Source organism: Haliotis rufescens, unplaced genomic scaffold, assembly GCF_023055435.1.
Source record: "Haliotis rufescens isolate VD_foot unplaced genomic scaffold, xgHalRufe1.0.p SCAF_54, whole genome shotgun sequence".
Classification (NCBI taxonomy): Eukaryota; Metazoa; Mollusca; class Gastropoda; order Lepetellida; family Haliotidae; genus Haliotis; species Haliotis rufescens.
Genome location: NW_025964268.1, coordinates 2,342,124 through 2,369,510, shown reverse-complemented (window position 1 = coordinate 2,369,510; position 27,387 = coordinate 2,342,124). Strand labels below are relative to the sequence as shown.

The following is a 27,387-nucleotide window of genomic DNA, read 5'->3' as shown; positions in this document are numbered from 1 at the left end:
TATTTTAATGTTTTTGAGAAATAATAGACTCAAACAAGTGGTCGATAGTGTAAGCGACGTTCAACTCATCAAACTCATCTCTCATCAGATTGGTCATATTACTGTTCGGGGCGGCAAATACACATTGCATTATACACAGCTAGGGCATCGAACCCGGGACTTGGGCGTCACCAGCGAACTGTGTAACCACCAGTATATTCCACTGCCTCAATGGGTGAAGACATGGGAGGACGTATGACCAAATAATCGGGTATGATGTCTTACTATGTCAGCCAGGCTTCAACTGAGTTCTTCGCTATGCAGAGCTGTGTCGCCCCTTAGGGCAACCTATCGTTGTGGGTTCGAATCCATGTCCATCCTTATTTTTTTATCTTGGTTTGTCAGCACCATACCGGTGTCCGCGGGTTTCACCAAAGTGGTGGACGTCTAAGATCTGCATCATTTCGGGCTTTCCTCCACATCAAGCTGACACGCCGTGATATAAAGCTCACTCACCCATTCCTCCCTACCAATTCACCACCTTAATATCATCGATAGAATATAACCGCTTCACGCAACACAAATAATCCAGACAAATATTTCTACCTATTTACCAATTAAACCTACCATTATAAAAATCAAACTCTGATCCAAAAACACTCCAGATATATACGAGTGAACAAACGCCACAACTGTATATCAAACACAACTTCCTAACGCTGATTGTCGACACCCTACCAAGACGTCACTTAATCTTAGTATCGCCGACAGCTGACATACACTCATTATACCCTAAAGGCGATAGCATTCACCCTCTCCCCAATCAATACATGCATATTCCTGCACAATCATTACCCCCAAATACCCGATACGCTTGTTTGTTTATCTAGGTTGTGAAGTCAATTGAAATGCAATTGTTCAGACTGGCTTATCATAAGCGATAACGACACAAGACGCGGCTTCTGCTGTGAACGTTATGGCGTGTTACCAGCTACCGAAGAAGTGCGCCACCCCTCGAGTTGCTAGGTACATAATGAAAGCCTACCCACACTTGGGGGACTGGGTCAGGTCCCAAGAGGGGTGAAGCCAACAGTGGCGTTTATCTGCCCTCACGTTTCAAAATATCATCAATTACGCTACGCATACAAACCAATAGCAGGAGTTGTCGGCGCCATTCTTGACCATTCTCTCAGACTGTCTGGTGTACCTGGCATTCGGGGACCAGTTCCAGACGAAGTCTTGTGTTAAGGTATAGATGGACAGGAATGAACAAATTCAAGAAAGAAATATGTATCCATGGAAATATGTTTGATGTCTAAGGACAACGGTCTGCTGAATCTAAGGTAAGCCCTTTTCCTCATATAGCAAGGTCTTTGTTAATTATTGAAAAGGTTACAATTCAATCATGTATTATAACTTTAAGTCTATTTAAACTTTAATTTGAAAAGTAAACAATAAAGCAGCAAGGCGTAATATACGAGGGATATCGAATCGAGTTTACGATGACATGACATGATTAATTAATGAGCAGTCACTTACAAGTAACTGACTACTCGGCATGATGTGCTTGTATTGTCTGGATGGTCTGTATGGCTATCCTGCTATTCCCATATAAAACGTAAACGCCAGAGAATAATCAGTTTCCACCATCTAAGGAAACATATTCCACAGGGCGCACAATGTAATACAGTGCTGACAATTACGTGAATGGATCGCTAAAACTCCTTCATGACACCAGGTGTTCGCGAAAAGGGTAACCAATCTATTTAAGAAAAATTATTCAATTATTCTTGTAATCAGCAATAACGAATAAACACACATGAGTAGTGTTGATAACGGCGCGTAAAAACATACTTACTAATGCTGATTATTGTGTACACCAGCAAAAACACTAAAGTTTCTTAGCGAAACAACACGCTGAAATAGGAAATTCGCCTCTTATGTATGATAGTTGATTTATTTAATTCTGATTTCATACATTAAACAAACATAACCTACAGACAGCCTTACCTTAAATTTTAGAAACACATACATTCGCCAGCAAAAAGCAATAATGAATTTCCAATGCAGATATTATTCACCAGTATCCAAAACCAAAGTCTTTGCCAAAACAATATTCTTTCAATACTTACAAAGCCAACATTTTTTCCTGCCTAATCCTACAGCCTTGTCATTCCTCAACTTGAGACTAAGGGGGAAACACGTCATATGTCTCCAAGTGTCGGTTCGTGTTGAGGACGCCAAAGTGTACTGGTGGCTGGATTAACGTCCACACACACAGCACACTCCACAATGTCAGAGAATGTACAAGTGCTACCCCGACTGTGTAAACACAGGTATCTACCTTATTGCCAGGATACCGAGTCGACATGATATTACTTCGAGAGTCATTTGGCATCCATAACCCTTAAACTGGCGTACGAACTAATCTTTGGTTTTATTTGACTGTTTTTGTCTATTTATTTTTTAAAAAGATTATGTTTCTGTTATGGAGCAGCTTTACATGTATCGCAGTAGACGAATAATGTAGCAGCCTAACGCTAAAACGAGAAGTTTTTAGATTTTCTGGAGAAAAGTACTTGATCCATTTGTATTTATGGATTATCTAAAGAGCGTTATCGCTTTTGTTTACTTTCATCTTCACAGAATACCAGTTTGGGTCACAAGACCCATTACATACTGATGTACACAAATACCCCGCTGAGTGTCTCTAATAAAGGACTTTCTCACACAACAATCTGTGTTTAAAATCAAATATGCAAGTGTTGAAAAGAACGCGATCTAAAAGTCATTCATACGAACAATGTGAAATATTTCCTAATTTCTTAAATCATGCTGATGTAGAAGGGCAGTAAGGACCTTTTCGGGTTAACGGAACGACGGTACTCTTTGTGTATCCACCTGGTCTTAATGTGTAATCTGTTGTAATTCTCTTACGATAACATTTATTTTCTTTACAATGGAAAATACCCATATTGAAATACATAAATCTAAATCGATTATCTAGTAACATTTTGTAACTGACTAACTGACTGTTACTGTCCACAGTATACATGTACATGACCTCGAGCAGTTACTGACGGAAACACATGTGACCTAAGGTTAGGGACACTGTTAACACGTCATGCTTATCGGGAACAGTCCATTTGATATTCTGCAAAAAAACGTTTCATGGTTCCTAAAGAAAGTGTTTAACCTCATCCTTTCAGAGAAAAAATATCATAGTTCTTATAGCAGTGACAGAAATATTACTTTGTGACCATCAGAATTCCCAGACCACTTCTCTGCGCTATATGGTCGCATGTAGCCCCGTCGGCCTTGACTGTGTTGTTTGCCAGGCTTGGTAGATTACAGCACGACAGCAGCTATTGTATAGAGCCCGGATGATGAATGAAGCCGGATATCGGTGGCACGACTTGATTAACTCTCATCAACCTAGTAACGAATTACATTTTAATGACAATGCCAGAATCACTGTAGGCTTTATTCGATTTCTCACTGTAGTGCTCCATTATCTAACGCAACATTTCTGTTTTTTCATGTGCGTTGAGCGAAGCCATGTTTCCCCTTGACAATTTTGTGTCAGTGGTCATGTTTGGGAAGGAATGTGACACATCGTCGAACGAAATGAAAATTGCCAATATTGGCAGGAATTCATTTTGTCCCATGAGAATGGTTAAGGCAATCAGAACACGAAAGGCCATGCTATCAATCATTACATTAATTGAGTAATGACCAAACATAGGTCTACGGTCAGACAGAGTTATTTTCTGTTACAGATATGGCGACGGAAAACTGTTGGACGTTGTGGCAACGTCTCCCTCCGCGTTACCAGCTCACGACACAGGAGATGGCAGAAGAAGACGAAATAATGGGGGTCATGGGGTCAAGGGTTGGTAGTCCTACACCACGTTCGGCCTCCTCCCGTCGTGAATCGCCGCGTTATCCTTCCGCCAATCCCCATTTTCCTGGAACTACTTTTGCAGGAATTGCTCCGCACACAACCGATGACCGTTTAAGGGCGTTTCTGGATCGGAAAAAGCTAGCATTCCCGTTAAGGAACTCTAGATACTTGCACAATATGAAGACCCTCCAACGTGTGAACTCTGCTCGGCAGAAGATTACGAGTGATCCTTCTACTGTCACCTATGTGCCTTCCATGAGAACGAAAACGCTGCCTGCTTTTCCTGTGACCAAACTTTCCAACCTTCAGAGAGCAACCGTGGAGACAAGAGAATACACTCTCAGTTCCAGGAACAACTTTTACCCTGTAAAACCTGACTCTGGCTCTCACAAGGTTGTAGCTGTGCATAACATATTCCCGTTTGACGATACCAAATCGTTGGCGAGACAATCTAAGGACCAAAGCAAGAAATACGTTGTCAATGAACTTGATGATGCAACCATGTTTATTGACAATGACAAGATTATATACTTCAGAAAAACCAAACCGAACATGACGCAGTCGGTTATAGGGAGCATAGGGGCGTATTCTGCGAAGAGGAACGATGGTAGTTACATTGCCCACCTCAGAAAGGCGTATTTGAAAAATCCGCGGGATCTTGCCAAAACAAAGGAAGCCGAACCAGACATACACACCATTCAAAGAGAGAGGAGTGACTATGATAAGAGGGTGGGGCATATATTAGACTACTACTCTGGTAACGTATGTCAGAAAGGAAGACAGTGTGACGAAAGCAGGAAGACTCCAGTTCAGCCAGTAAGGACCGGAAGTCCTCGCCAGCGCATCAGGTCCTCAAGTGCACGCTTACGGTCGTTGTTGTCGACCCCGGTCGCCCAGACTCCACCTAGTACTCGAAGCTGTGTTGGTCCTGTTGATCCGTTCGAGGAGTGGAGCTTGTATTTTAAACTGAACCAACGCTCGGTTCTTCATGAGAAGCAGTTTTATCTGAGAACTCCTGGAATACGTGTACTTATTCCGGGTGTTCAGAATATCACACCTAGCGATGTGTCAAGTTGCAAGTGCCGTCTGTGCCGTGTTGAGATGGAACTATCCGTCATTGCACAAATGAACGAGATGGGCATTGAGATACCAAACAACATGACGTCAAAACCGTTAAGCCCACCTATACCACCGGAAGTGGAATGTCCCGGGAGACCAAATTCCGCAGCAAATGAAATCGATAAACAAAATGTCCTATTAGATTCTGACCCAATACCGAATCATCAGCCATGTGTCAAACAAAATGGCGAACTCTTGACCATCAAACTTCCAGAAATTACCGAAGAAACGTCTGACGTCAGTTCACTAGCAACCTATCGGAACACAGATCGAAATGGGACAAATGTGTCAGGTGATTGTTCCACAAAGAAAGAAGGTGCTGCACAGAATATGGTGAATAGTTCTGAGGTAGTGTCTACATCTGACAAAGCATGTGGTCCAGGTGAACCGGCTGTCACTACTCGGGAATTACCCAAGGAGCCTGAAGCCTCGACTGTCTCAGAACACGTGGAAACAGTGACAGCTGAAACCTGTCCATGAGGCAGATGTATTGTCGCTGTGGGTGGGAACAGGCATAAGAAGAGCCTTCTGGTTTCAGTTCGATACCAGTATTTGTTATACACGTGTGGGTCAGGAAAGCCCAGTCTGTGTCTGGCATATAGATCCTTATAAGCTAGAACGTGTCCTAAGCGGAGTGTACGGGAGTGTCCGAGCTGGATGAGCTTGTATACCATGGGTACAGAAACGTTCATCTCAGTGAAATTATTGTTTGTGCCAGTTAGTGTGCTCGCTATCCGACTCTCAGTTTGGCGAACAGGCTCAGTTGTGACGTTTCAATCAAGTGACGCCACATCCACCATCATGACGTCATGATACATAATGATGGTACAGGGCCGCTACTGACATGTACGGATTTTTACAAGATGGCAGCATGCTAATCAGTCGTCTAGACTTTCTAATGAGTTATGGTAAAACAGTTTCTGGGTCCTTTCGTTCGTCAAATACGTTTTGAAACACTCTCGTTGTCATGCAAACGGTATTTGATGGGTACTGGTTTAATATTATCTATGTATTTGTGTAGAACTCATCCGGTTTTTTTTATATTATCTATAAAAGGCTGGTAACAAATGGATAATCGGCGATGGCCTTGGTTTTTGTGACGGATATATAAATTCGCTTGTCTTTCAGGCTTGTGTGTGTTTTGTGATAAACTGATGTACGTGTTTGTTTTCATACATATCGCATACAGTAATAAATACATTAAAGGGGCACTGATCTAACGCAATTCCCCGGGACTGGTTGTTGCCTTTGTTATTGTTTTTTCCCAGTGAGTACCCGGATGTATAGAAGAAATCTAGACTAGTTCGCGACCTCTGCTGCGCCATTCGTAAGCGCATTAGTCACTTTTATTGGTAGTAATAAGGGCGTATGGTCACATTGATCAACAAAATGAAATACAGTTTTCGAGATAATAAGGACATGTAGGTATCCTTGCGGGTAGCATCGGTAATGGTGACGAAATTTTGATAAGTCACTTGCTTGGTAATTTTGCGATTTTCGTTTACACTATTTTGACTTGCAACACAAAGTAAATATTTCACCTGAGCATTGCTTTTTTTTATAGTGTGTATATTTTTTTACTGTCAAAATGTGTAACATTTTCAAATTTATTAAACGCCTAAATATTCAGTTATGTTACAAAGTGACTGAAAAACATTTCCATCTGTATTATTATGATAACGAATTCCAAACATTTTGATGTTTAATGTCATCACCAAGAGACTGAAAATGTTACGTTGAAAAGTACATTTCTATGTTGTTTGGCTTCTAATCCAACATCATAATCTGTTGTGATGTTGTTAGGCCCTTTTGATCGTCTTAATCAATTTTAGTCAATCTGAAGAATTTCCCAACCAAGACGTAGAGGAACAGGAACGAATCGGTTCAGTGCTACAGCGAATGAAGGAAAACAAAATGCAAATACCATAATTACAACCTACCAAATTTATGTGTATAAATTTTGGGCAGCTTCCTTGTTCGAGGAATGTATCCGTGAATATCCACACAAAGGAACAATATCCCACTCGTCTGCAGCTGTACAAAGAAACTTATTCGATGTCACGTGTCTCTGTAACAATCAAATATTTTTAAAGATATATATCGTTTCGGGATATCATAACCTGTGGTCCTTTCTCAACTGATCACTTAGATTGTTTCAGGTGTTTCACATAGGTGTCAAGTCTCAAGGGTCGGCTGAAAAAGCCCACGTGACAACTATTTTCATAACGTCCACGGTTCCTAAAAAATCCATTGAGTGATAGATAACAATGAGCAATCAATCAACGTATTATTAGTTAACCCTTTGAACAAAGTATGTTGTTTTTACATCGACACTTCACGCCATGATATGAGTGTATTCCCTTTGTTTTAGTAAACCTAGACATGTAAACACTCACTTTTGACATATCCACTGTGCAAGATAACAGTGATTAATCAATCAACGTATTTTCTGTTAATCCTTTGATGACTAGGAACAATCCGTTGATTTACAAAAAAAAGTAAATCAACTGATCATTCACCTCTTGCTGGTCTGCCACGTGCATATTACATAACACACATTTCACCTCAGTTCAAACCTGGATTTAGATTGAATAATTACCCCAGACACAATAAATGCCAAATGGGAACCTTTGTCAGGTAATCTAAGTGGTGCTACCACTAATTGTACCTGTAATAAATTCATTAACAGAGCATCAAGTGAATGACGACAAATATACAAGTGTAGGGTTATACCAGAAAACGTGGATGACAACAAGTGAGTAGTAATCGTATTATCGACGCAATCCGAAATCCGAAAATGCTTTCATTGCATGGATACTTTTTTTTAATATTAAACTATAACCATCTGGGGTATTTCCAAATGACGACATACGATGAGCTCCGCCATTCTTTTTGTCTGTTTGTTTAGGCTGAAGAAATTAATTAACATGCGCCTTTTGTCGAAATCTTTATAGATCACGGTTAAACTAATCAGTGTTCAAAAATGCGTAAAACAAATATTGCCTCCAGCCTCCAAGTTTATTAAGCTGTCCTTGCAGACGGTAGCCCAGTTTCTGGTCACGCTCAGTTGCGTTGCGTATCATCCGGGTACTCACGGGGGAAAAACAATAACAAAGGCAACAACCAGTCCGGGGAATTGCGTTAGATCAGTGCCCCTTTAAATGAGAAGCAGAATAACGGGATTTTCAAATGTAGTAATAAATTCGTTATTCACAGAATACACTTCAGTAAGACACACTGTCGGGGAATTAGGGATTCTTTTATGCCCGAAGTTGCTTTGCGTCATGTTTGAGCGCTATTTTGTTTTCAAAACTACTGACACAAATAATTGTTGTAACATAAAAGAATTAGTTCATCCAATGTGGAGGTTCAACACAATCTGGAGCAACAAAGTGGAGTTACGTTAGATTAACAATTACAATCAACATATTCCTTTTTAAACTTTTGAATGCAGGGAGTTCAATATAAACGTCGCATCGGGAATATCTCAGCACAAGATCGGCGACATGGATTAGCAGCTTGAACATGTGGAAGTTTGGAAATGTGGAAATGTGTGTTAATAATCCTCTCCGTCATACTTTCCCACCTGGAGGAATCAGTGAGTTATTCGTGGGTAGGAGAAGATGGGTAGGCTAATAGTTAAAGTGTACGCTTTTTCACGACGACGACCCGGGTTCGATTTCACACGTGGATCCTCGCGTACTGTGTTACCGAGCGCCTAAGAAGTATTTCTCATTACCTGTCTAATAACAATCGCAACACACTAAATTAAGTCTTACCTTTGAGAACATTTATTTCTGTTTACAATTGGATAGCCAAAAGACCACATATTGTCAATATAATCGGGATATTGCCTCGCCAAGCGAGATGAGTCAATCAGGCGCCATCTTGTTACCGTCACGTGATTTCGAGCCCCTCCATTATGGCCTCCGACCACAGTTATCCCCCCTAAGTTTTACCATGAACCGGAAGGAAAATAGGAGAAAATAGTGCCCTGTTCAAATGGGCTGTTCAGCCTGTGCCATTTTTTGGGGGGAGTGACTTGTGATAGCTTACATGAAAGATTAGACATTGTAGTATGTTGCCAATTTTTTGTTAGCCACAATCTGTGAAGGTATTGATTCCAGCCTCCCATGACTTGACCCCCAAGTTGAAGGCCGCTCTGTGTGTTTCGGCTCGAAACTTCCGGCGAGCACTGTTGACAGTGGTTACCGAGAAAGGGGGCTGGTCAAAGCAGGCCGAAACTTTGCGTTTTAAGTGACAAGTGGCAGGTTGGTCAGCATGCAACAGGAGAACGGCCTACGACCGATAATAATTATGGTGGGCTGTCATGTCACTGTAGATAGCAAAGAAGGAAATTAATTGTGGTCTGAGGCCATTACAGTCGAGTTAAAAATAGATGCACAACATGATCAGTCACATGACACGAGAGGCAGGATGTTTACAAACAACAGCCGATACATCATCAGTGCATACAATTGTTCTGATGCAAAATTATCATCAGATCAAGTTTCATTAAAATGTGCATTGTAAAAAAGTAAGTTTTCAGGTATGTTTTCATTACTTATTGAATATCTTACCTCTTGTAGCTTTAATTTTAAAAGGGGCACTTCTAAAGCAATTCCCTGGGACTGGTTGTTGCCTTTGTTATTGGTTGTTTTCCCGTGAGTACCCGGATGATACGCAACGCAACCGAGCGTGACAAGAGACTGGGCTACCGTCTGCAAGGACAGCGAAATAAACTTGGGACAATATTTTTGAATACTGATTGGTTAAGTGTGATCTATAAAGATTTCGACAAAGGGCACATGTTAATTAATTTCTTCAGCCTAAACAAACAGACAAAAAGAACGGCGGAGCTCATCGGTTGTCGTCATTTGGAAATACCCCTAATGTTATAAACTGACGTCCAAAAGAAACTTTACCAACTGAAAATATAAATTTCAGACAAAGAAAAAAAAAATTCGATGAAGTCTATCTAAAACACATAACCTAAATACAACAATAGTTTATGCAGAAAATGTTAATCGTCTGTTACATGTTTGCGAGATAAAACGCGAAAAAGTGAAAAACACGTGCACCACGGACAACTGCAAATGCACGTGCAAGTAAGGGTATAAAACGATTGCAACGGCAAGTCAGACATCCACAGTGATAAAAAAAAACACAAAAGAAATGCCACGACTCACAACGTGTTTACCGCCGAAGGGGTGAACGAACGGCGGCGTGTTGCGTGCAGGAGGTCGTACCATATGGTGGAGGGAGTGTCATGGTGTGGGGAGGGATCTGTGGGCAGGAGAGGACACCGCTGGTCATCGTTGACGGAAACTTGACAGCTCAGCGTTACATGGATAACATTCTTCGTCCAGTTGTCCTACCATTTCTCCAACAGCAGCCACGTGGTGTCATTTATCAGCATGACAACGCTAGAGCCCATACAGCCAGAATTGTCACTAACGTCCTGCCGTGGCCTGCACGCTCACCCGACATGTCCCCCATAGAACATCTCTGGGACTTGATGGATCGTCGTTCGACAACGACCACACTCTCCGGCCAACCGGCAAGAACTGATCTTGGCCCTCCAAGAAGAATGGCGTCAAATCCCACGTGACCTCATCAGACGACTGATTTTTTATTTGCGTCTAAGAGTTTTTGCGTGTATTGAGGCATTTGGTGGTCACACGCTACTAATGACTTGTTATTGAACGTGAGCGATGGTTTATGTACTCTGCCTATTGTCCATGATTCTGAAAGCTCGAGTTTTGTACCAGACCCAACTTTTGGAGGCTCTGACGTCATTCTCGGTCGCGGTATGATTGTTTTTTTCAGTGTTGATTATGTTGATATATTGATCTTCTCAATACACTTTACTTCATGCATGTATGTTTTGTTGTTTTTGAGCAAGAGTGATTTCAAACTCTGGTAAAGTTTCTTTTGGACGTCAGTTTAGTTTTAAAAAGTATCCATGCAGTGAAAGCATTTTCGGATTTCGGATGGCGTCGATAGTACGATTACTACTCCCTTGTTGTCACCCACGTTTTCTGCTATAACCCTACACTTGTGTATTTGTCGTCATTCACATGATTCTCAGTTAATGAATTTATTACAGGTATAATTAGTGGTAGCTGACGAAGGTTCCCATTTGGCTTTTATTGTGTCTGGGGTAATTATTCAATCTAAATCCAGGTTTGAAGTGAGGTGAAATGTGCGTTATGTAATATGCACGTGGCAGCCCAGCAAGAGATGAATGATCAGTTGATTTACTTTTTTTGTAAATCAGCGGATCGTTCGTAGTCATCAAAGGATTAACAGAAAATACATTGATTGATTAATGACTGTTATCTTGGACAGTGGATATGTCAAAAGTGAGTGTTTACATGTCTAGATTTACTAAAACAAAGGGAATACACTCATATCCTTCGTGAAGTGCCGATGTAAAAACAACATACTTTGTTCAAAGGGTTAACCGATAATACGTTGATTAATTGCTCATTGTTATCTAACTCAATGGATTTTTTAGGAACCGTGGACGTTATGAAAATAGTTGTCACGTGGGCTTTCTCAGCCGACCTTTGAGACTTGACACCTATGTGAAACACCTGAAACAATCTAAGTGATCAGTTGAGAAACGAACACGGGTTATAATATCCTGAAACGATATATATATATTTTTTAAATTTGATTGTTACAGAGACACGTGACATCGAATACGTTTCTTTGTACAGCTGCAGACGTTTGGGGTATTGTTCCTTTGTGTGGATATTCACGGATACATTCCTCGAACAAGGAAGCTGCCTAAAATTATACACATAAATTTGGTAGGTTGTAATTATGATATTCGCATTGTTTTCCTTCATTTGCTGTAGCATTGGACAGATTCATTCTTGTTCCACTACGTCTTGGTTGGGAAATTCTTCGATGCGCGATAGACGTTGTTTTCACAAGTCTTTTCCTCTGTATATAACAGTAAATTTGTAAAATGTGATTCTCTAAGCCAATTTATAAAATGTGTAAATATTTCAGTCATTTTGACTGAAAAATCTGTCCATTTTAACAGATTGACCAAAATTGATTAAGACGATCAATAGGGCCTAAAAACACCACAATAGATTATTATGTAGGATTAGAAGCCAAACAATATAGAAATGTACTTTTCATCGTAACATTTTCAGTCTCTTGGTGATGATATTAAACATAAAAATGTTTGGAATTCGTTGTCATGATAATACAGATGGACATATTTTTCAGTCAATTTGAAAAATAACTGAATATTCAGGCGTTTAATAAATTCCCTAAGTGAAAATTTTGCACATTTTGACTGCAAAAATATAAACACTATAAAATAAGCAATGCTCAGGAGAAATATTTACTTTGTGTTGCAAGTCAAAATAGTGTAAACGAAAATCGCACAATTACCAAGCAAGTGACTTATCAAAACTTCGTCACCATTACCGATGCTACCCACAAAGATACCTACATTTCCTTATTATTTCCAAAACTGTATTTCATTTTGTTGATCAATGTGACCATACGCCCTTATACTATCAATAAAAGTGACAAATGCGCTTACGAATTGCGCAGCACAGGTTGCGAACTAGTCTAGGTTTCTGCTATATCATCCGGGTACTCACGGGGGGAAACAATAACAAAGGCAACAACCAGTCCCGGGGAATTGCTTTAGATCAGTGCCCCTTTTAATTCGTAACATAACTGCAGCGACAAGTGGCGAACACTTTGATGCGTTCGGTGAGCTTTGAAGCGACTACATTGATTAAATGGCTACGTATTGTTTAGGGACTCAAAAAAGGGGTGAGGCCCGAAAACTTGTCACATAAGGGGATACAATATGTGAAACCCCGTCATGGTGTCACCCGCCGTGATATATATAGAATGTTGTCAGAACTGCGTAAAACTACTCGCTGACTCGTCATTGAGCATCTCACAGACCTATGTTTGAAAAACTCATTTAAGATAACTGGTATTTAACATATGTGTGAGATCGAATTCCACGTGAGGTTGGCTACTCCATGGTGATCAGACGCACATAGTGATAAGACGGTATTCGTTCCGCCTTCAGAAGCTTAATGGGGATAGACAAACAGACTTACGTTTCCCCTTTAATTTATGTTCAAATAAGTCGGAACTCTTCACTGGCACACGTTTACCTTTGTAACATGTTTTGGGTGGCGAAAGTTATTCGTTATTAACTCAGTAGCCGTGAAATAATCTTGAGACACTTATGATTTTTTTCTTTTTACAAATGTTTAGATTTTGTAATAAAATCGTGTCTTAATCAGTTGTGTCCGAAAATGTTTATATAAAGCAGCGCTGCGTCAAAACGGCACCAAGTGAAAACGACATTACACCAAAAAGGTACTAAGTGAAAACGACCTTACGCCTAAACGGTTCTAAGTGAAACTGTAAGGAAATTGTCGAAGACGAAACATTAACTTTTATTATGTTTATTCGAATTTGTATACGTGCGAAAATTAAATAGTTTCGCACTTTGTACTTTCGTTTAAAAACAATCACACGTCCACCACAGAAATGAGACTTATTTATTAGGTGAGGTGAGGTGAAATGGGGTTTAACGTCGCGTCCAAGATTAATGCACTTAAATAGCGACGTGCATCTACGTGTGTGTGTTTGTGTAGCTGCTTGTACTAGTCCGGACTGATGCCGATTTATAGTGCTAGCTCACTGAGATACCATGACGCAGTTTAACATGAATACCCCACTCAGACACAGTATACTGACTCCGAGCCGTCCAGTCCTTGTTTTAGCCCCTTAATGGCGAGCGCCAGACAGGGTAACAACAAGAACCATCTTTTAACGTCTTTTGGTATGACGCGGCCGGGGATCGATCCCGGACCTTCCGCTCTCCGGACGGACGCTCTACCACTAGACCACGGAGGCGGCCCTTATTTATTAGATAGTGTAATGACTTACGTGTCACACTCACAAAAAGCCAAACAGATATCACCGTTCAACATAAAATAAGTGTGCCAAGCCAAAATTGACCGACTCACATCTAATCCGTCACTAAAACAACACTCAGAGTGGGAACAAACCGCAATCAATTACAACAGCTCAGATAACGCACATGCAGGATACACCTACACCTCCGTCAAACACACACGTTACAGGCTATGAGAGACCACTGGTTTGAAGTGACGGCTAAACGGGGTGTTTTCACATTGCCCAACTCTATTGTTCTAATTATAAAACCACCCACACATGCAAATCCCCTAAACAATAGGGATTTCCACCACATCTGTCAGCTTGGGGATATAGCTCAGTGGTAGAGCGTTCGCTTTCCACAACATGGAAATAACGACGCATTACAACATGCCAAGCTGAGCACAATCGGGAAGATTGGCCTGACAAAATCCTTCCTTTGTTCAAGGGCTCAAAAGCAATATATGCCGTCTTGACAACCAATACAGCACGTTTTTCATGTTGGGTGGAACATTCTAATGTCGTCTTGCCACGGATATATGTGTGAAGGTTCGTTTGATGGGCTCGAGAGTGTGTATGACAATGATGTCTGGCTGTGAAAATGCCCGTGCAAGTGTTCAAGGGGACAATTCATATTCTTTCCGCCACATCTGTCAGCTTGGGGATGTAGCTCAGTGGTAGAGCGTTCGCTTTGCATGTGAAAGGCCCCGGGTTCGATCCCCGGCATCTCCATGTATCTTTTTAGTGTTTTACATTATCATACGTGACAATGTCATTCCATATCGTGCATTCAAAGGATTTACACTACCTATACAGTTGTCATCATTACGACTTTCTAAATAGTCTACATCTAGTAGTTACGTTTTCCACCTTCACGGGTACTCAATGCATGCAACAGATGAGTCTAACAACTCCTGTAATCAACACAGTAGGAGTAGGGGATGTAGCTCAGTGGTAGAGCGTTCGCTTCGCATGTGAAAGGCCCCGGGTTCGATCCCCGGCATCTCCACGTTTTTGCTGAAGGAACCTGAAATGAATGACGCTGCAAGCTTTTTCTGCCCCACCCGGATTATGTAAGAAGCCACACTGCATGGAAATAACGACGCATTACAACATGCCAAGCTGAGCACAATCGGGAAGATTGGCCTGACAAAATCCTTCCTTTGTTCAAGGGCTCAAAAGCAATATATGCCGTCTTGACAACCAATACAGCACGTTTTTCATGTTGGGTGGAACATTCTAATGTCGTCTTGCCACGGATATATGTGTGAAGGTTCGTTTGATGGGCTCGAGAGTGTGTATGACAATGATGTCTGGCTGTGAAAATGCCCGTGCAAGTGTTCAAGGGAACAATTCATATTCTTTCCGCTACATCTGTCAGCTTGGGGATGTAGCTCAGTGGTAGAGCGTTCGCTTTGCATGTGAAAGGCCCCGGGTTCGATCCCCGGCATCTCCATGTGTCTTTTTAGTGTTTTACATTATCATACGGGACAATGACATTCCATATCGTGCATTCAAAGGATTTACACTACCTATACAGTTGTCATCATTACGACTTTCTAAATAGTCTACATCTAGTAGTTACGTTTTCCACCTTCACGGGTACTCAATGCATGCAACAGATGAGTCTAACAACTCCTGTAATCAACACAGTAGGAGTAGGGGATGTAGCTCAGTGGTAGAGCGTTCGCTTCGCATGTGAAAGGCCCCGGGTTCGATCCCCGGCATCTCCACGTTTTTGCTGAAGGAACCTGAAATGAATGACGCTGCAAGCTTTTTCTGCCCCACCCGGATTATGTAAGAAGCCACACTGCATGGAAATAACGACGCATTACAACATGCCAAGCTGAGCACAATCGGGAAGATTGGCCTGACAAAATCCTTCCTTTGTTCAAGGGCTCAAAAGCAATATATGCCGTCTTGACAACCAATACAGCACGTTTTTCATGTTGGGTGGAACATTCTAATGTCGTCTTGCCACGGATATATGTGTGAAGGTTCGTTTGATGGGCTCGAGAGTGTGTATGACAATGATGTCTGGCTGTGAAAATGCCCGTGCAAGTGTTCAAGGGAACAATTCATATTCTTTCCGCCACATCTGTCAGCTTGGGGATGTAGCTCAGTGGTAGAGCGTTCGCTTTGCATGTGAAAGGCCCCGGGTTCGATCCCCGGCATCTCCATGTATCTTTTTAGTGTTTTACATTATCATACGGGACAATGACATTCCATATCGTGCATTCAAAGGATTTACACTACCTATACAGTTGTCATCATTACGACTTTCTAAATAGTCTACATCTAGTAGTTACGTTTTCCACCTTCACGGGTACTCAATGCATGCAACAGATGAGTCTAACAACTCCTGTAATCAACACAGTAGGAGTAGGGGATGTAGCTCAGTGGTAGAGCGTTCGCTTTGCATGTGAAAGGCCCCGGGTTCGATCCCCGGCATCTCCATGTATCTTTTTAGTGTTTTACATTATCATACGTGACAATGTCATTCCATATCGTGCATTCAAAGGATTTACACTACCTATACAGTTGTCATCATTACGACTTTCTAAATAGTCTACATCTAGTAGTTACGTTTTCCACCTTCACGGGTACTCAATGCATGCAACAGATGAGTCTAACAACTCCTGTAATCAACACAGTAGGAGTAGGGGATGTAGCTCAGTGGTAGAGCGTTCGCTTCGCATGTGAAAGGCCCCGGGTTCGATCCCCGGCATCTCCACGTTTTTGCTGAAGGAACCTGAAATGAATGACGCTGCAAGCTTTTTCTGCCCCACCCGGATTATGTAAGAAGCCACACTGCATGGAAATAACGACGCATTACAACATGCCAAGCTGAGCACAATCGGGAAGATTGGCCTGACAAAATCCTTCCTTTGTTCAAGGGCTCAAAAGCAATATATGCCGTCTTGACAACCAATACAGCACGTTTTTCATGTTGGGTGGAACATTCTAATGTCGTCTTGCCACGGATATATGTGTGAAGGTTCGTTTGATGGGCTCGAGAGTGTGTATGACAATGATGTCTGGCTGTGAAAATGCCCGTGCAAGTGTTCAAGGGGACAATTCATATTCTTTCCGCCACATCTGTCAGCTTGGGGATGTAGCTCAGTGGTAGAGCGTTCGCTTTGCATGTGAAAGGCCCCGGGTTCGATCCCCGGCATCTCCATGTATCTTTTTAGTGTTTTACATTATCATACGGGACAATGACATTCCATATCGTGCATTCAAAGGATTTACACTACCTATACAGTTGTCATCATTACGACTTTCTAAATAGTCTACATCTAGTAGTTACGTTTTCCACCTTCACGGGTACTCAATGCATGCAACAGATGAGTCTAACAACTCCTGTAATCAACACAGTAGGAGTAGGGGATGTAGCTCAGTGGTAGAGCGTTCGCTTTGCATGTGAAAGGACCCGGGTTCGATCCCCGGCATCTCCATGTATCTTTTTAGTGTTTTACATTATCATACGTGACAATGTCATTCCATATCGTGCATTCAAAGGATTTACACTACCTATACAGTTGTCATCATTACGACTTTCTAAATAGTCTACATCTAGTAGTTACGTTTTCCACCTTCACGGGTACTCAATGCATGCAACAGATGAGTCTAACAACTCCTGTAATCAACACAGTAGGAGTAGGGGATGTAGCTCAGTGGTAGAGCGTTCGCTTTGCATGTGAAAGGCCCCGGGTTCGATCCCCGGCATCTCCACGTTTTTGCTGAAGGAACCTGAAATGAATGACGCTGCAAGCTTTTTCTGCCCCACCCGGATTATGTAAGAAGCCACACTGCATGGAAATAACGACGCATTACAACATGCCAAGCTGAGCACAATCGGGAAGATTGGCCTGACAAAATCCTTCCTTTGTTCAAGGGCTCAAAAGCAATATATGCCGTCTTGACAACCAATACAGCACGTTTTTCATGTTGGGTGGAACATTCTAATGTCGTCTTGCCACGGATATATGTGTGAAGGTTCGTTTGATGGGCTCGAGAGTGTGTATGACAATGATGTCTGGCTGTGAAAATGCCCGTGCAAGTGTTCAAGGGAACAATTCATATTCTTTCCGCCACATCTGTCAGCTTGGGGATGTAGCTCAGTGGTAGAGCGTTCGCTTTGCATGTGAAAGGCCCCGGGTTCGATCCCCGGCATCTCCATGTATCTTTTTAGTGTTTTACATTATCATACGGGACAATGACATTCCATATCGTGCATTCAAAGGATTTACACTACCTATACAGTTGTCATCATTACGACTTTCTAAATAGTCTACATCTAGTAGTTACGTTTTCCACCTTCACGGGTACTCAATGCATGCAACAGATGAGTCTAACAACTCCTGTAATCAACACAGTAGGAGTAGGGGATGTAGCTCAGTGGTAGAGCGTTCGCTTTGCATGTGAAAGGCCCCGGGTTCGATCCCCGGCATCTCCACGTTTTTGCTGAAGGAACCTGAAATGAATGACGCTGCAAGCTTTTTCTGCCCCACCCGGATTATGTAAGAAGCCACACTGCATGGAAATAACGACGCATTACAACATGCCAAGCTGAGCACAATCGGGAAGATTGGCCTGACAAAATCCTTCCTTTGTTCAAGGGCTCAAAAGCAATATATGCCGTCTTGACAACCAATACAGCACGTTTTTCATGTTGGGTGGAACATTCTAATGTCGTCTTGCCACGGATATATGTGTGAAGGTTCGTTTGATGGGCTCGAGAGTGTGTATGACAATGATGTCTGGCTGTGAAAATGCCCGTGCAAGTGTTCGAGGGAACAATTCATATTCTTTCCGTCACATCTGTCAGCTTGGGGATGTAGCTCAGTGGTAGAGCGTTCGCTTCGCATGTGAAAGGCCCCGGGTTCGATCCCCGGCATCTCCACGTTTTTGCTGAAGGAACCTGAAATAAATGACGCTGCAAGCTTTTTCTGCCCCACCCGGATTATGTAAGAAGCCACACTGCATGGAAATAACGACGCATTACAACATGCCAAGCTGAGCACAATCGGGAAGATTGGCCTGACAAAATCCTTCCTTTGTTCAAGGGCTCAAAAGCAATATATGCCGTCTTGACAACCAATACAGCACGTTTTTCATGTTGGGTGGAACATTCTAATGTCGTCTTGCCACGGATATATGTGTGAAGGTTCGTTTGATGGGCTCGAGAGTGTGTATGACAATGATGTCTGGCTGTGAAAATGCCCGTGCAAGTGTTCAAGGGAACAATTCATATTCTTTCCGCTACATCTGTCAGCTTGGGGATGTAGCTCAGTGGTAGAGCGTTCGCTTTGCATGTGAAAGGCCCCGGGTTCGATCCCCGGCATCTCCATGTGTCTTTTTAGTGTTTTACATTATCATACGGGACAATGACATTCCATATCGTGCATTCAAAGGATTTACACTACCTATACAGTTGTCATCATTACGACTTTCTAAATAGTCTACATCTAGTAGTTACGTTTTCCACCTTCACGGGTACTCAATGCATGCAACAGATGAGTCTAACAACTCCTGTAATCAACACAGTAGGAGTAGGGGATGTAGCTCAGTGGTAGAGCGTTCGCTTCGCATGTGAAAGGCCCCGGGTTCGATCCCCGGCATCTCCACGTTTTTGCTGAAGGAACCTGAAATGAATGACGCTGCAAGCTTTTTCTGCCCCACCCGGATTATGTAAGAAGCCACACTGCATGGAAATAACGACGCATTACAACATGCCAAGCTGAGCACAATCGGGAAGATTGGCCTGACAAAATCCTTCCTTTGTTCAAGGGCTCAAAAGCAATATATGCCGTCTTGACAACCAATACAGCACGTTTTTCATGTTGGGTGGAACATTCTAATGTCGTCTTGCCACGGATATATGTGTGAAGGTTCGTTTGATGGGCTCGAGAGTGTGTATGACAATGATGTCTGGCTGTGAAAATGCCCGTGCAAGTGTTCAAGGGAACAATTCATATTCTTTCCGCCACATCTGTCAGCTTGGGGATGTAGCTCAGTGGTAGAGCGTTCGCTTTGCATGTGAAAGGCCCCGGGTTCGATCCCCGGCATCTCCATGTATCTTTTTAGTGTTTTACATTATCATACGGGACAATGACATTCCATATCGTGCATTCAAAGGATTTACACTACCTATACAGTTGTCATCATTACGACTTTCTAAATAGTCTACATCTAGTAGTTACGTTTTCCACCTTCACGGGTACTCAATGCATGCAACAGATGAGTCTAACAACTCCTGTAATCAACACAGTAGGAGTAGGGGATGTAGCTCAGTGGTAGAGCGTTCGCTTTGCATGTGAAAGGCCCCGGGTTCGATCCCCGGCATCTCCATGTATCTTTTTAGTGTTTTACATTATCATACGTGACAATGTCATTCCATATCGTGCATTCAAAGGATTTACACTACCTATACAGTTGTCATCATTACGACTTTCTAAATAGTCTACATCTAGTAGTTACGTTTTCCACCTTCACGGGTACTCAATGCATGCAACAGATGAGTCTAACAACTCCTGTAATCAACACAGTAGGAGTAGGGGATGTAGCTCAGTGGTAGAGCGTTCGCTTCGCATGTGAAAGGCCCCGGGTTCGATCCCCGGCATCTCCACGTTTTTGCTGAAGGAACCTGAAATGAATGACGCTGCAAGCTTTTTCTGCCCCACCCGGATTATGTAAGAAGCCACACTGCATGGAAATAACGACGCATTACAACATGCCAAGCTGAGCACAATCGGGAAGATTGGCCTGACAAAATCCTTCCTTTGTTCAAGGGCTCAAAAGCAATATATGCCGTCTTGACAACCAATACAGCACGTTTTTCATGTTGGGTGGAACATTCTAATGTCGTCTTGCCACGGATATATGTGTGAAGGTTCGTTTGATGGGCTCGAGAGTGTGTATGACAATGATGTCTGGCTGTGAAAATGCCCGTGCAAGTGTTCAAGGGAACAATTCATATTCTTTCCGCTACATCTGTCAGCTTGGGGATGTAGCTCAGTGGTAGAGCGTTCGCTTTGCATGTGAAAGGCCCCGGGTTCGATCCCCGGCATCTCCATGTGTCTTTTTAGTGTTTTACATTATCATACGGGACAATGACATTCCATATCGTGCATTCAAAGGATTTACACTACCTATACAGTTGTCATCATTACGACTTTCTAAATAGTCTACATCTAGTAGTTACGTTTTCCACCTTCACGGGTACTCAATGCATGCAACAGATGAGTCTAACAACTCCTGTAATCAACACAGTAGGAGTAGGGGATGTAGCTCAGTGGTAGAGCGTTCGCTTCGCATGTGAAAGGCCCCGGGTTCGATCCCCGGCATCTCCACGTTTTTGCTGAAGGAACCTGAAATGAATGACGCTGCAAGCTTTTTCTGCCCCACCCGGATTATGTAAGAAGCCACACTGCATGGAAATAACGACGCATTACAACATGCCAAGCTGAGCACAATCGGGAAGATTGGCCTGACAAAATCCTTCCTTTGTTCAAGGGCTCAAAAGCAATATATGCCGTCTTGACAACCAATACAGCACGTTTTTCATGTTGGGTGGAACATTCTAATGTCGTCTTGCCACGGATATATGTGTGAAGGTTCGTTTGATGGGCTCGAGAGTGTGTATGACAATGATGTCTGGCTGTGAAAATGCCCGTGCAAGTGTTCAAGGGAACAATTCATATTCTTTCCGCCACATCTGTCAGCTTGGGGATGTAGCTCAGTGGTAGAGCGTTCGCTTTGCATGTGAAAGGCCCCGGGTTCGATCCCCGGCATCTCCATGTATCTTTTTAGTGTTTTACATTATCATACGGGACAATGACATTCCATATCGTGCATTCAAAGGATTTACACTACCTATACAGTTGTCATCATTACGACTTTCTAAATAGTCTACATCTAGTAGTTACGTTTTCCACCTTCACGGGTACTCAATGCATGCAACAGATGAGTCTAACAACTCCTGTAATCAACACAGTAGGAGTAGGGGATGTAGCTCAGTGGTAGAGCGTTCGCTTTGCATGTGAAAGGCCCCGGGTTCGATCCCCGGCATCTCCATGTATCTTTTTAGTGTTTTACATTATCATACGTGACAATGTCATTCCATATCGTGCATTCAAAGGATTTACACTACCTATACAGTTGTCATCATTACGACTTTCTAAATAGTCTACATCTAGTAGTTACGTTTTCCACCTTCACGGGTACTCAATGCATGCAACAGATGAGTCTAACAACTCCTGTAATCAACACAGTAGGAGTAGGGGATGTAGCTCAGTGGTAGAGCGTTCGCTTCGCATGTGAAAGGCCCCGGGTTCGATCCCCGGCATCTCCACGTTTTTGCTGAAGGAACCTGAAATGAATGACGCTGCAAGCTTTTTCTGCCCCACCCGGATTATGTAAGAAGCCACACTGCATGGAAATAACGACGCATTACAACATGCCAAGCTGAGCACAATCGGGAAGATTGGCCTGACAAAATCCTTCCTTTGTTCAAGGGCTCAAAAGCAATATATGCCGTCTTGACAACCAATACAGCACGTTTTTCATGTTGGGTGGAACATTCTAATGTCGTCTTGCCACGGATATATGTGTGAAGGTTCGTTTGATGGGCTCGAGAGTGTGTATGACAATGATGTCTGGCTGTGAAAATGCCCGTGCAAGTGTTCAAGGGGACAATTCATATTCTTTCCGCCACATCTGTCAGCTTGGGGATGTAGCTCAGTGGTAGAGCGTTCGCTTTGCATGTGAAAGGCCCCGGGTTCGATCCCCGGCATCTCCATGTATCTTTTTAGTGTTTTACATTATCATACGGGACAATGACATTCCATATCGTGCATTCAAAGGATTTACACTACCTATACAGTTGTCATCATTACGACTTTCTAAATAGTCTACATCTAGTAGTTACGTTTTCCACCTTCACGGGTACTCAATGCATGCAACAGATGAGTCTAACAACTCCTGTAATCAACACAGTAGGAGTAGGGGATGTAGCTCAGTGGTAGAGCGTTCGCTTTGCATGTGAAAGGACCCGGGTTCGATCCCCGGCATCTCCATGTATCTTTTTAGTGTTTTACATTATCATACGTGACAATGTCATTCCATATCGTGCATTCAAAGGATTTACACTACCTATACAGTTGTCATCATTACGACTTTCTAAATAGTCTACATCTAGTAGTTACGTTTTCCACCTTCACGGGTACTCAATGCATGCAACAGATGAGTCTAACAACTCCTGTAATCAACACAGTAGGAGTAGGGGATGTAGCTCAGTGGTAGAGCGTTCGCTTTGCATGTGAAAGGCCCCGGGTTCGATCCCCGGCATCTCCACGTTTTTGCTGAAGGAACCTGAAATGAATGACGCTGCAAGCTTTTTCTGCCCCACCCGGATTATGTAAGAAGCCACACTGCATGGAAATAACGACGCATTACAACATGCCAAGCTGAGCACAATCGGGAAGATTGGCCTGACAAAATCCTTCCTTTGTTCAAGGGCTCAAAAGCAATATATGCCGTCTTGACAACCAATACAGCACGTTTTTCATGTTGGGTGGAACATTCTAATGTCGTCTTGCCACGGATATATGTGTGAAGGTTCGTTTGATGGGCTCGAGAGTGTGTATGACAATGATGTCTGGCTGTGAAAATGCCCGTGCAAGTGTTCAAGGGTACAATTCATATTCTTTCCGCCACATCTGTCAGCTTGGGGATGTAGCTCAGTGGTAGAGCGTTCGCTTTGCATGTGAAAGGCCCCGGGTTCGATCCCCGGCATCTCCATGTATCTTTTTAGTGTTTTACATTATCATACGGGACAATGACATTCCATATCGTGCATTCAAAGGATTTACACTACCTATACAGTTGTCATCATTACGACTTTCTAAATAGTCTACATCTAGTAGTTACGTTTTCCACCTTCACGGGTACTCAATGCATGCAACAGATGAGTCTAACAACTCCTGTAATCAACACAGTAGGAGTAGGGGATGTAGCTCAGTGGTAGAGCGTTCGCTTTGCATGTGAAAGGCCCCGGGTTCGATCCCCGGCATCTCCACGTTTTTGCTGAAGGAACCTGAAATGAATGACGCTGCAAGCTTTTTCTGCCCCACCCGGATTATGTAAGAAGCCACACTGCATGGAAATAACGACGCATTACAACATGCCAAGCTGAGCACAATCGGGAAGATTGGCCTGACAAAATCCTTCCTTTGTTCAAGGGCTCAAAAGCAATATATGCCGTCTTGACAACCAATACAGCACGTTTTTCATGTTGGGTGGAACATTCTAATGTCGTCTTGCCACGGATATATGTGTGAAGGTTCGTTTGATGGGCTCGAGAGTGTGTATGACAATGATGTCTGGCTGTGAAAATGCCCGTGCAAGTGTTCGAGGGAACAATTCATATTCTTTCCGTCACATCTGTCAGCTTGGGGATGTAGCTCAGTGGTAGAGCGTTCGCTTCGCATGTGAAAGGCCCCGGGTTCGATCCCCGGCATCTCCACGTTTTTGCTGAAGGAACCTGAAATAAATGACGCTGCAAGCTTTTTCTGCCCCACCCGGATTATGTAAGAAGCCACACTGCATGGAAATAACGACGCATTACAACATGCCAAGCTGAGCACAATCGGGAAGATTGGCCTGACAAAATCCTTCCTTTGTTCAAGGGCTCAAAAGCAATATATGCCGTCTTGACAACCAATACAGCACGTTTTTCATGTTGGGTGGAACATTCTAATGTCGTCTTGCCACGGATATATGTGTGAAGGTTCGTTTGATGGGCTCGAGAGTGTGTATGACAATGATGTCTGGCTGTGAAAATGCCCGTGCAAGTGTTCAAGGGAACAATTCATATTCTTTCCGCCACATCTGTCAGCTTGGGGATGTAGCTCAGTGGTAGAGCGTTCGCTTTGCATGTGAAAGGCCCCGGGTTCGATCCCCGGCATCTCCATGTATCTTTTTAGTGTTTTACATTATCATACGGGACAATGACATTCCATATCGTGCATTCAAAGGATTTACACTACCTATACAGTTGTCATCATTACGACTTTCTAAATAGTCTACATCTAGTAGTTACGTTTTCCACCTTCACGGGTACTCAATGCATGCAACAGATGAGTCTAACAACTCCTGTAATCAACACAGTAGGAGTAGGGGATGTAGCTCAGTGGTAGAGCGTTCGCTTTGCATGTGAAAGGCCCCGGGTTCGATCCCCGGCATCTCCACGTTTTTGCTGAAGGAACCTGAAATGAATGACGCTGCAAGCTTTTTCTGCCCCACCCGGATTATGTAAGAAGCCACACTGCATGGAAATAACGACGCATTACAACATGCCAAGCTGAGCACAATCGGGAAGATTGGCCTGACAAAATCCTTCCTTTGTTCAAGGGCTCAAAAGCAATATATGCCGTCTTGACAACCAATACAGCACGTTTTTCATGTTGGGTGGAACATTCTTTTTTCGTCTTGCCACGGATATATGTGTGAAGGTTCGTTTGATGGGCTCTAGAGTGTGTATGACAATGATGTCTGGCTGTGAAAATGCCCGTGCAAGTGTTCAAGGGAACAATTCATATTCTTTCCGTCACATCTGTCAGCTTGGGGATGTAGCTCAGTGGTAGAGTCATGCGAAGTACATATTTCTCAGAGTGAGCTTACCGTGGCACTCAAACGTATGCAGAAAAATAAATCACCAGGCCCAGATGGTCTAACAGTTGAGTTTTATTTGAAGTTTTGGAACATTTTATGCCCCTTCTTCATACAAGTTGTCGATTGTGTACACAAAGAAAACAGTCTTTCACGTACCATGAAAAAGAGTATAATTAGTTTATTTTATAAAAAGAAAGGTGACAAGAGAGACATTAAATGTTACAGGCCTATTTCATTGATAAATGTAGATTGTAAACTAATATCCAGAGTGTTGTCATTAAGATTACGAAATGTCATGTCCTCAATTGTCTCCCCTGAACAATCTTGCTGTGTACCAGGAAGAGACATAGCTAACAACCTTCACTCCCTAAGAGATGTTATTGACATTGTAAATAATCGTGATGATGATGATTCATATCTCATCAAAATAGATCAAGAGAAAGCATTTGACAGGGTCTCACATCAATACTTATTTCAAATTCTCAGAAAATTTAACTTTGGAGATTCCTTCATTTCATGGATTAAAATTCTCTATACTGATATGCATAGTTCTGTTAAATGCAATGGCCATTTGTCGCCTTATTTTCCTTTAACTCGTGGTGTTCGTCAAGGAGATCCAATGAGCTCCATGCTGTACGTTTTGGTGTCAGAGCCACTTAATCTCCTAGTTAAGAACAATCCTGAAATCCACGGAATAAGTATCAACAATGACATTTATTCTTTGATATATCGACATGCTGATGACACTTCAATCACTGTTTCAGATGTCAACTCCGTCGAAGAAACATTTAGCACAGTTAACTCATACTGTGAAGGAACGGGAGCAAAAATCAACATCGAAAAATCAGAAGTTTTGTTATTGGGTAAAAATAACCTTCGTGGCTGTTCAATCAACGTCCCGGTTAAAATCAAAAAAGATTGTGTTGAAATATTAGGCATTTATTTCGGCAAGGATAAAGCAATGTGTGAAACGTTGAATTGGAGAAAGAAAATGGACAAAATTCAAACATTGTTAAATTCATGGTTACGTAGACAACTTACTCTACAGGGTAGAGCAGTTGTAATAAATATCCTTATGAGTTCCCGCTTATGGTATGCGTTTACTGTACTACCTGTCCCACAATGGGTTGAGCATAGATTTACTCAGATGTTTAGTAAATTCTTGTGGCACAATAAAACTGCCAAAATAACATCAGATACCTGTATTGGTATTTGTTTAGATGGTGGTCTGAATATACCAAAGTTGTGTTTTAAAAAATATGCACTGAGACTTAAGTTGCTGAGGGCTTTTGCTAATTCCCAGCTTAATTGTATTTGGAAACAAACAATGCTATATTTTATGTCACATCTTCTGAAAATGAACTTGGGAATTCATGTTTTATCTCTTGAACATAATAAGGGTGATTTACAAGACAAAAGCCCATTTTATGCTGAGCTATTATCTGCATGGAATGAAATTACTGGAGGGAAAAGACCCTTGCTTCAAAATGTAGATGATATCATGAATCAACCACTTTTCAAAAATCCATTAATTACTTTCAATGGAAAAACTCTGATGTTTCAATCGTTTGTTTCAAGTGGAATTATTTGTATTAAACATATTTGTTTTGAAGTTATTCCAAAATTCATGTCCTCACAAATTATTGTAGACATTGTACATGATACTTTACCTGAAATGGACATAAACACTATACAACAATGCTATGCAATCATTTTATACGCGCTTCCATCAGAATGGAAAAATATCATTT

General features: G+C 42.2%; 1 protein-coding gene and 31 non-coding genes across 32 annotated transcripts; all 32 read left to right on the top strand.

Moving 5' to 3' along the window:
- The first annotated feature begins 1,011 nt into the window (after window positions 1-1,011).
- Window positions 1,012-6,262, top strand: LOC124121937. The gene is made up of 2 exons (XM_046485075.2): window positions 1,012-1,322; window positions 3,759-6,262. Exon 2 carries the CDS (start codon window positions 3,761-3,763, stop codon window positions 5,480-5,482), a length of 1,722 nt encoding a protein of 573 aa, XP_046341031.1. The 5' UTR covers window positions 1,012-1,322; window positions 3,759-3,760; the 3' UTR covers window positions 5,483-6,262.
- Window positions 6,263-14,620: 8,358 nt separating this feature from the next.
- Trnaa-ugc lies at window positions 14,621-14,692 on the top strand. The gene has a single exon. It is a non-coding gene; the product is annotated as a tRNA-Ala (tRNA).
- Window positions 14,693-14,897: 205 nt separating this feature from the next.
- Trnaa-cgc lies at window positions 14,898-14,969 on the top strand. Its single transcript has one exon. It is a non-coding gene; the product is annotated as a tRNA-Ala (tRNA).
- A 375-nt stretch (window positions 14,970-15,344) lies between these two features.
- Trnaa-ugc lies at window positions 15,345-15,416 on the top strand. The gene has a single exon. It is a non-coding gene; the product is annotated as a tRNA-Ala (tRNA).
- A 205-nt stretch (window positions 15,417-15,621) lies between these two features.
- Window positions 15,622-15,693, top strand: Trnaa-cgc. Its single transcript has one exon. It is a non-coding gene; the product is annotated as a tRNA-Ala (tRNA).
- A 375-nt stretch (window positions 15,694-16,068) lies between these two features.
- Window positions 16,069-16,140, top strand: Trnaa-ugc. The gene has a single exon. It is a non-coding gene; the product is annotated as a tRNA-Ala (tRNA).
- Window positions 16,141-16,345: 205 nt separating this feature from the next.
- On the top strand, window positions 16,346-16,417 carry Trnaa-ugc. The gene has a single exon. It is a non-coding gene; the product is annotated as a tRNA-Ala (tRNA).
- A 205-nt stretch (window positions 16,418-16,622) lies between these two features.
- Window positions 16,623-16,694, top strand: Trnaa-cgc. Its single transcript has one exon. It is a non-coding gene; the product is annotated as a tRNA-Ala (tRNA).
- A 375-nt stretch (window positions 16,695-17,069) lies between these two features.
- On the top strand, window positions 17,070-17,141 carry Trnaa-ugc. Its single transcript has one exon. It is a non-coding gene; the product is annotated as a tRNA-Ala (tRNA).
- A 205-nt stretch (window positions 17,142-17,346) lies between these two features.
- Trnaa-ugc lies at window positions 17,347-17,418 on the top strand. The gene has a single exon. It is a non-coding gene; the product is annotated as a tRNA-Ala (tRNA).
- A 205-nt stretch (window positions 17,419-17,623) lies between these two features.
- On the top strand, window positions 17,624-17,695 carry Trnaa-ugc. The gene has a single exon. It is a non-coding gene; the product is annotated as a tRNA-Ala (tRNA).
- Window positions 17,696-18,070: 375 nt separating this feature from the next.
- On the top strand, window positions 18,071-18,142 carry Trnaa-ugc. Its single transcript has one exon. It is a non-coding gene; the product is annotated as a tRNA-Ala (tRNA).
- Window positions 18,143-18,347: 205 nt separating this feature from the next.
- Trnaa-ugc lies at window positions 18,348-18,419 on the top strand. The gene has a single exon. It is a non-coding gene; the product is annotated as a tRNA-Ala (tRNA).
- Window positions 18,420-18,794: 375 nt separating this feature from the next.
- On the top strand, window positions 18,795-18,866 carry Trnaa-cgc. Its single transcript has one exon. It is a non-coding gene; the product is annotated as a tRNA-Ala (tRNA).
- A 375-nt stretch (window positions 18,867-19,241) lies between these two features.
- Trnaa-ugc lies at window positions 19,242-19,313 on the top strand. Its single transcript has one exon. It is a non-coding gene; the product is annotated as a tRNA-Ala (tRNA).
- A 205-nt stretch (window positions 19,314-19,518) lies between these two features.
- Trnaa-cgc lies at window positions 19,519-19,590 on the top strand. The gene has a single exon. It is a non-coding gene; the product is annotated as a tRNA-Ala (tRNA).
- A 375-nt stretch (window positions 19,591-19,965) lies between these two features.
- Window positions 19,966-20,037, top strand: Trnaa-ugc. Its single transcript has one exon. It is a non-coding gene; the product is annotated as a tRNA-Ala (tRNA).
- Window positions 20,038-20,242: 205 nt separating this feature from the next.
- Window positions 20,243-20,314, top strand: Trnaa-ugc. Its single transcript has one exon. It is a non-coding gene; the product is annotated as a tRNA-Ala (tRNA).
- A 205-nt stretch (window positions 20,315-20,519) lies between these two features.
- Trnaa-cgc lies at window positions 20,520-20,591 on the top strand. The gene has a single exon. It is a non-coding gene; the product is annotated as a tRNA-Ala (tRNA).
- A 375-nt stretch (window positions 20,592-20,966) lies between these two features.
- Trnaa-ugc lies at window positions 20,967-21,038 on the top strand. Its single transcript has one exon. It is a non-coding gene; the product is annotated as a tRNA-Ala (tRNA).
- A 205-nt stretch (window positions 21,039-21,243) lies between these two features.
- Window positions 21,244-21,315, top strand: Trnaa-cgc. The gene has a single exon. It is a non-coding gene; the product is annotated as a tRNA-Ala (tRNA).
- Window positions 21,316-21,690: 375 nt separating this feature from the next.
- On the top strand, window positions 21,691-21,762 carry Trnaa-ugc. Its single transcript has one exon. It is a non-coding gene; the product is annotated as a tRNA-Ala (tRNA).
- Window positions 21,763-21,967: 205 nt separating this feature from the next.
- On the top strand, window positions 21,968-22,039 carry Trnaa-ugc. The gene has a single exon. It is a non-coding gene; the product is annotated as a tRNA-Ala (tRNA).
- A 205-nt stretch (window positions 22,040-22,244) lies between these two features.
- Trnaa-cgc lies at window positions 22,245-22,316 on the top strand. The gene has a single exon. It is a non-coding gene; the product is annotated as a tRNA-Ala (tRNA).
- Window positions 22,317-22,691: 375 nt separating this feature from the next.
- On the top strand, window positions 22,692-22,763 carry Trnaa-ugc. The gene has a single exon. It is a non-coding gene; the product is annotated as a tRNA-Ala (tRNA).
- A 205-nt stretch (window positions 22,764-22,968) lies between these two features.
- Window positions 22,969-23,040, top strand: Trnaa-ugc. The gene has a single exon. It is a non-coding gene; the product is annotated as a tRNA-Ala (tRNA).
- A 205-nt stretch (window positions 23,041-23,245) lies between these two features.
- On the top strand, window positions 23,246-23,317 carry Trnaa-ugc. The gene has a single exon. It is a non-coding gene; the product is annotated as a tRNA-Ala (tRNA).
- Window positions 23,318-23,692: 375 nt separating this feature from the next.
- Window positions 23,693-23,764, top strand: Trnaa-ugc. The gene has a single exon. It is a non-coding gene; the product is annotated as a tRNA-Ala (tRNA).
- Window positions 23,765-23,969: 205 nt separating this feature from the next.
- On the top strand, window positions 23,970-24,041 carry Trnaa-ugc. The gene has a single exon. It is a non-coding gene; the product is annotated as a tRNA-Ala (tRNA).
- Window positions 24,042-24,416: 375 nt separating this feature from the next.
- On the top strand, window positions 24,417-24,488 carry Trnaa-cgc. The gene has a single exon. It is a non-coding gene; the product is annotated as a tRNA-Ala (tRNA).
- Window positions 24,489-24,863: 375 nt separating this feature from the next.
- On the top strand, window positions 24,864-24,935 carry Trnaa-ugc. The gene has a single exon. It is a non-coding gene; the product is annotated as a tRNA-Ala (tRNA).
- A 205-nt stretch (window positions 24,936-25,140) lies between these two features.
- Window positions 25,141-25,212, top strand: Trnaa-ugc. Its single transcript has one exon. It is a non-coding gene; the product is annotated as a tRNA-Ala (tRNA).
- Window positions 25,213-27,387: the final 2,175 nt, after the last annotated feature.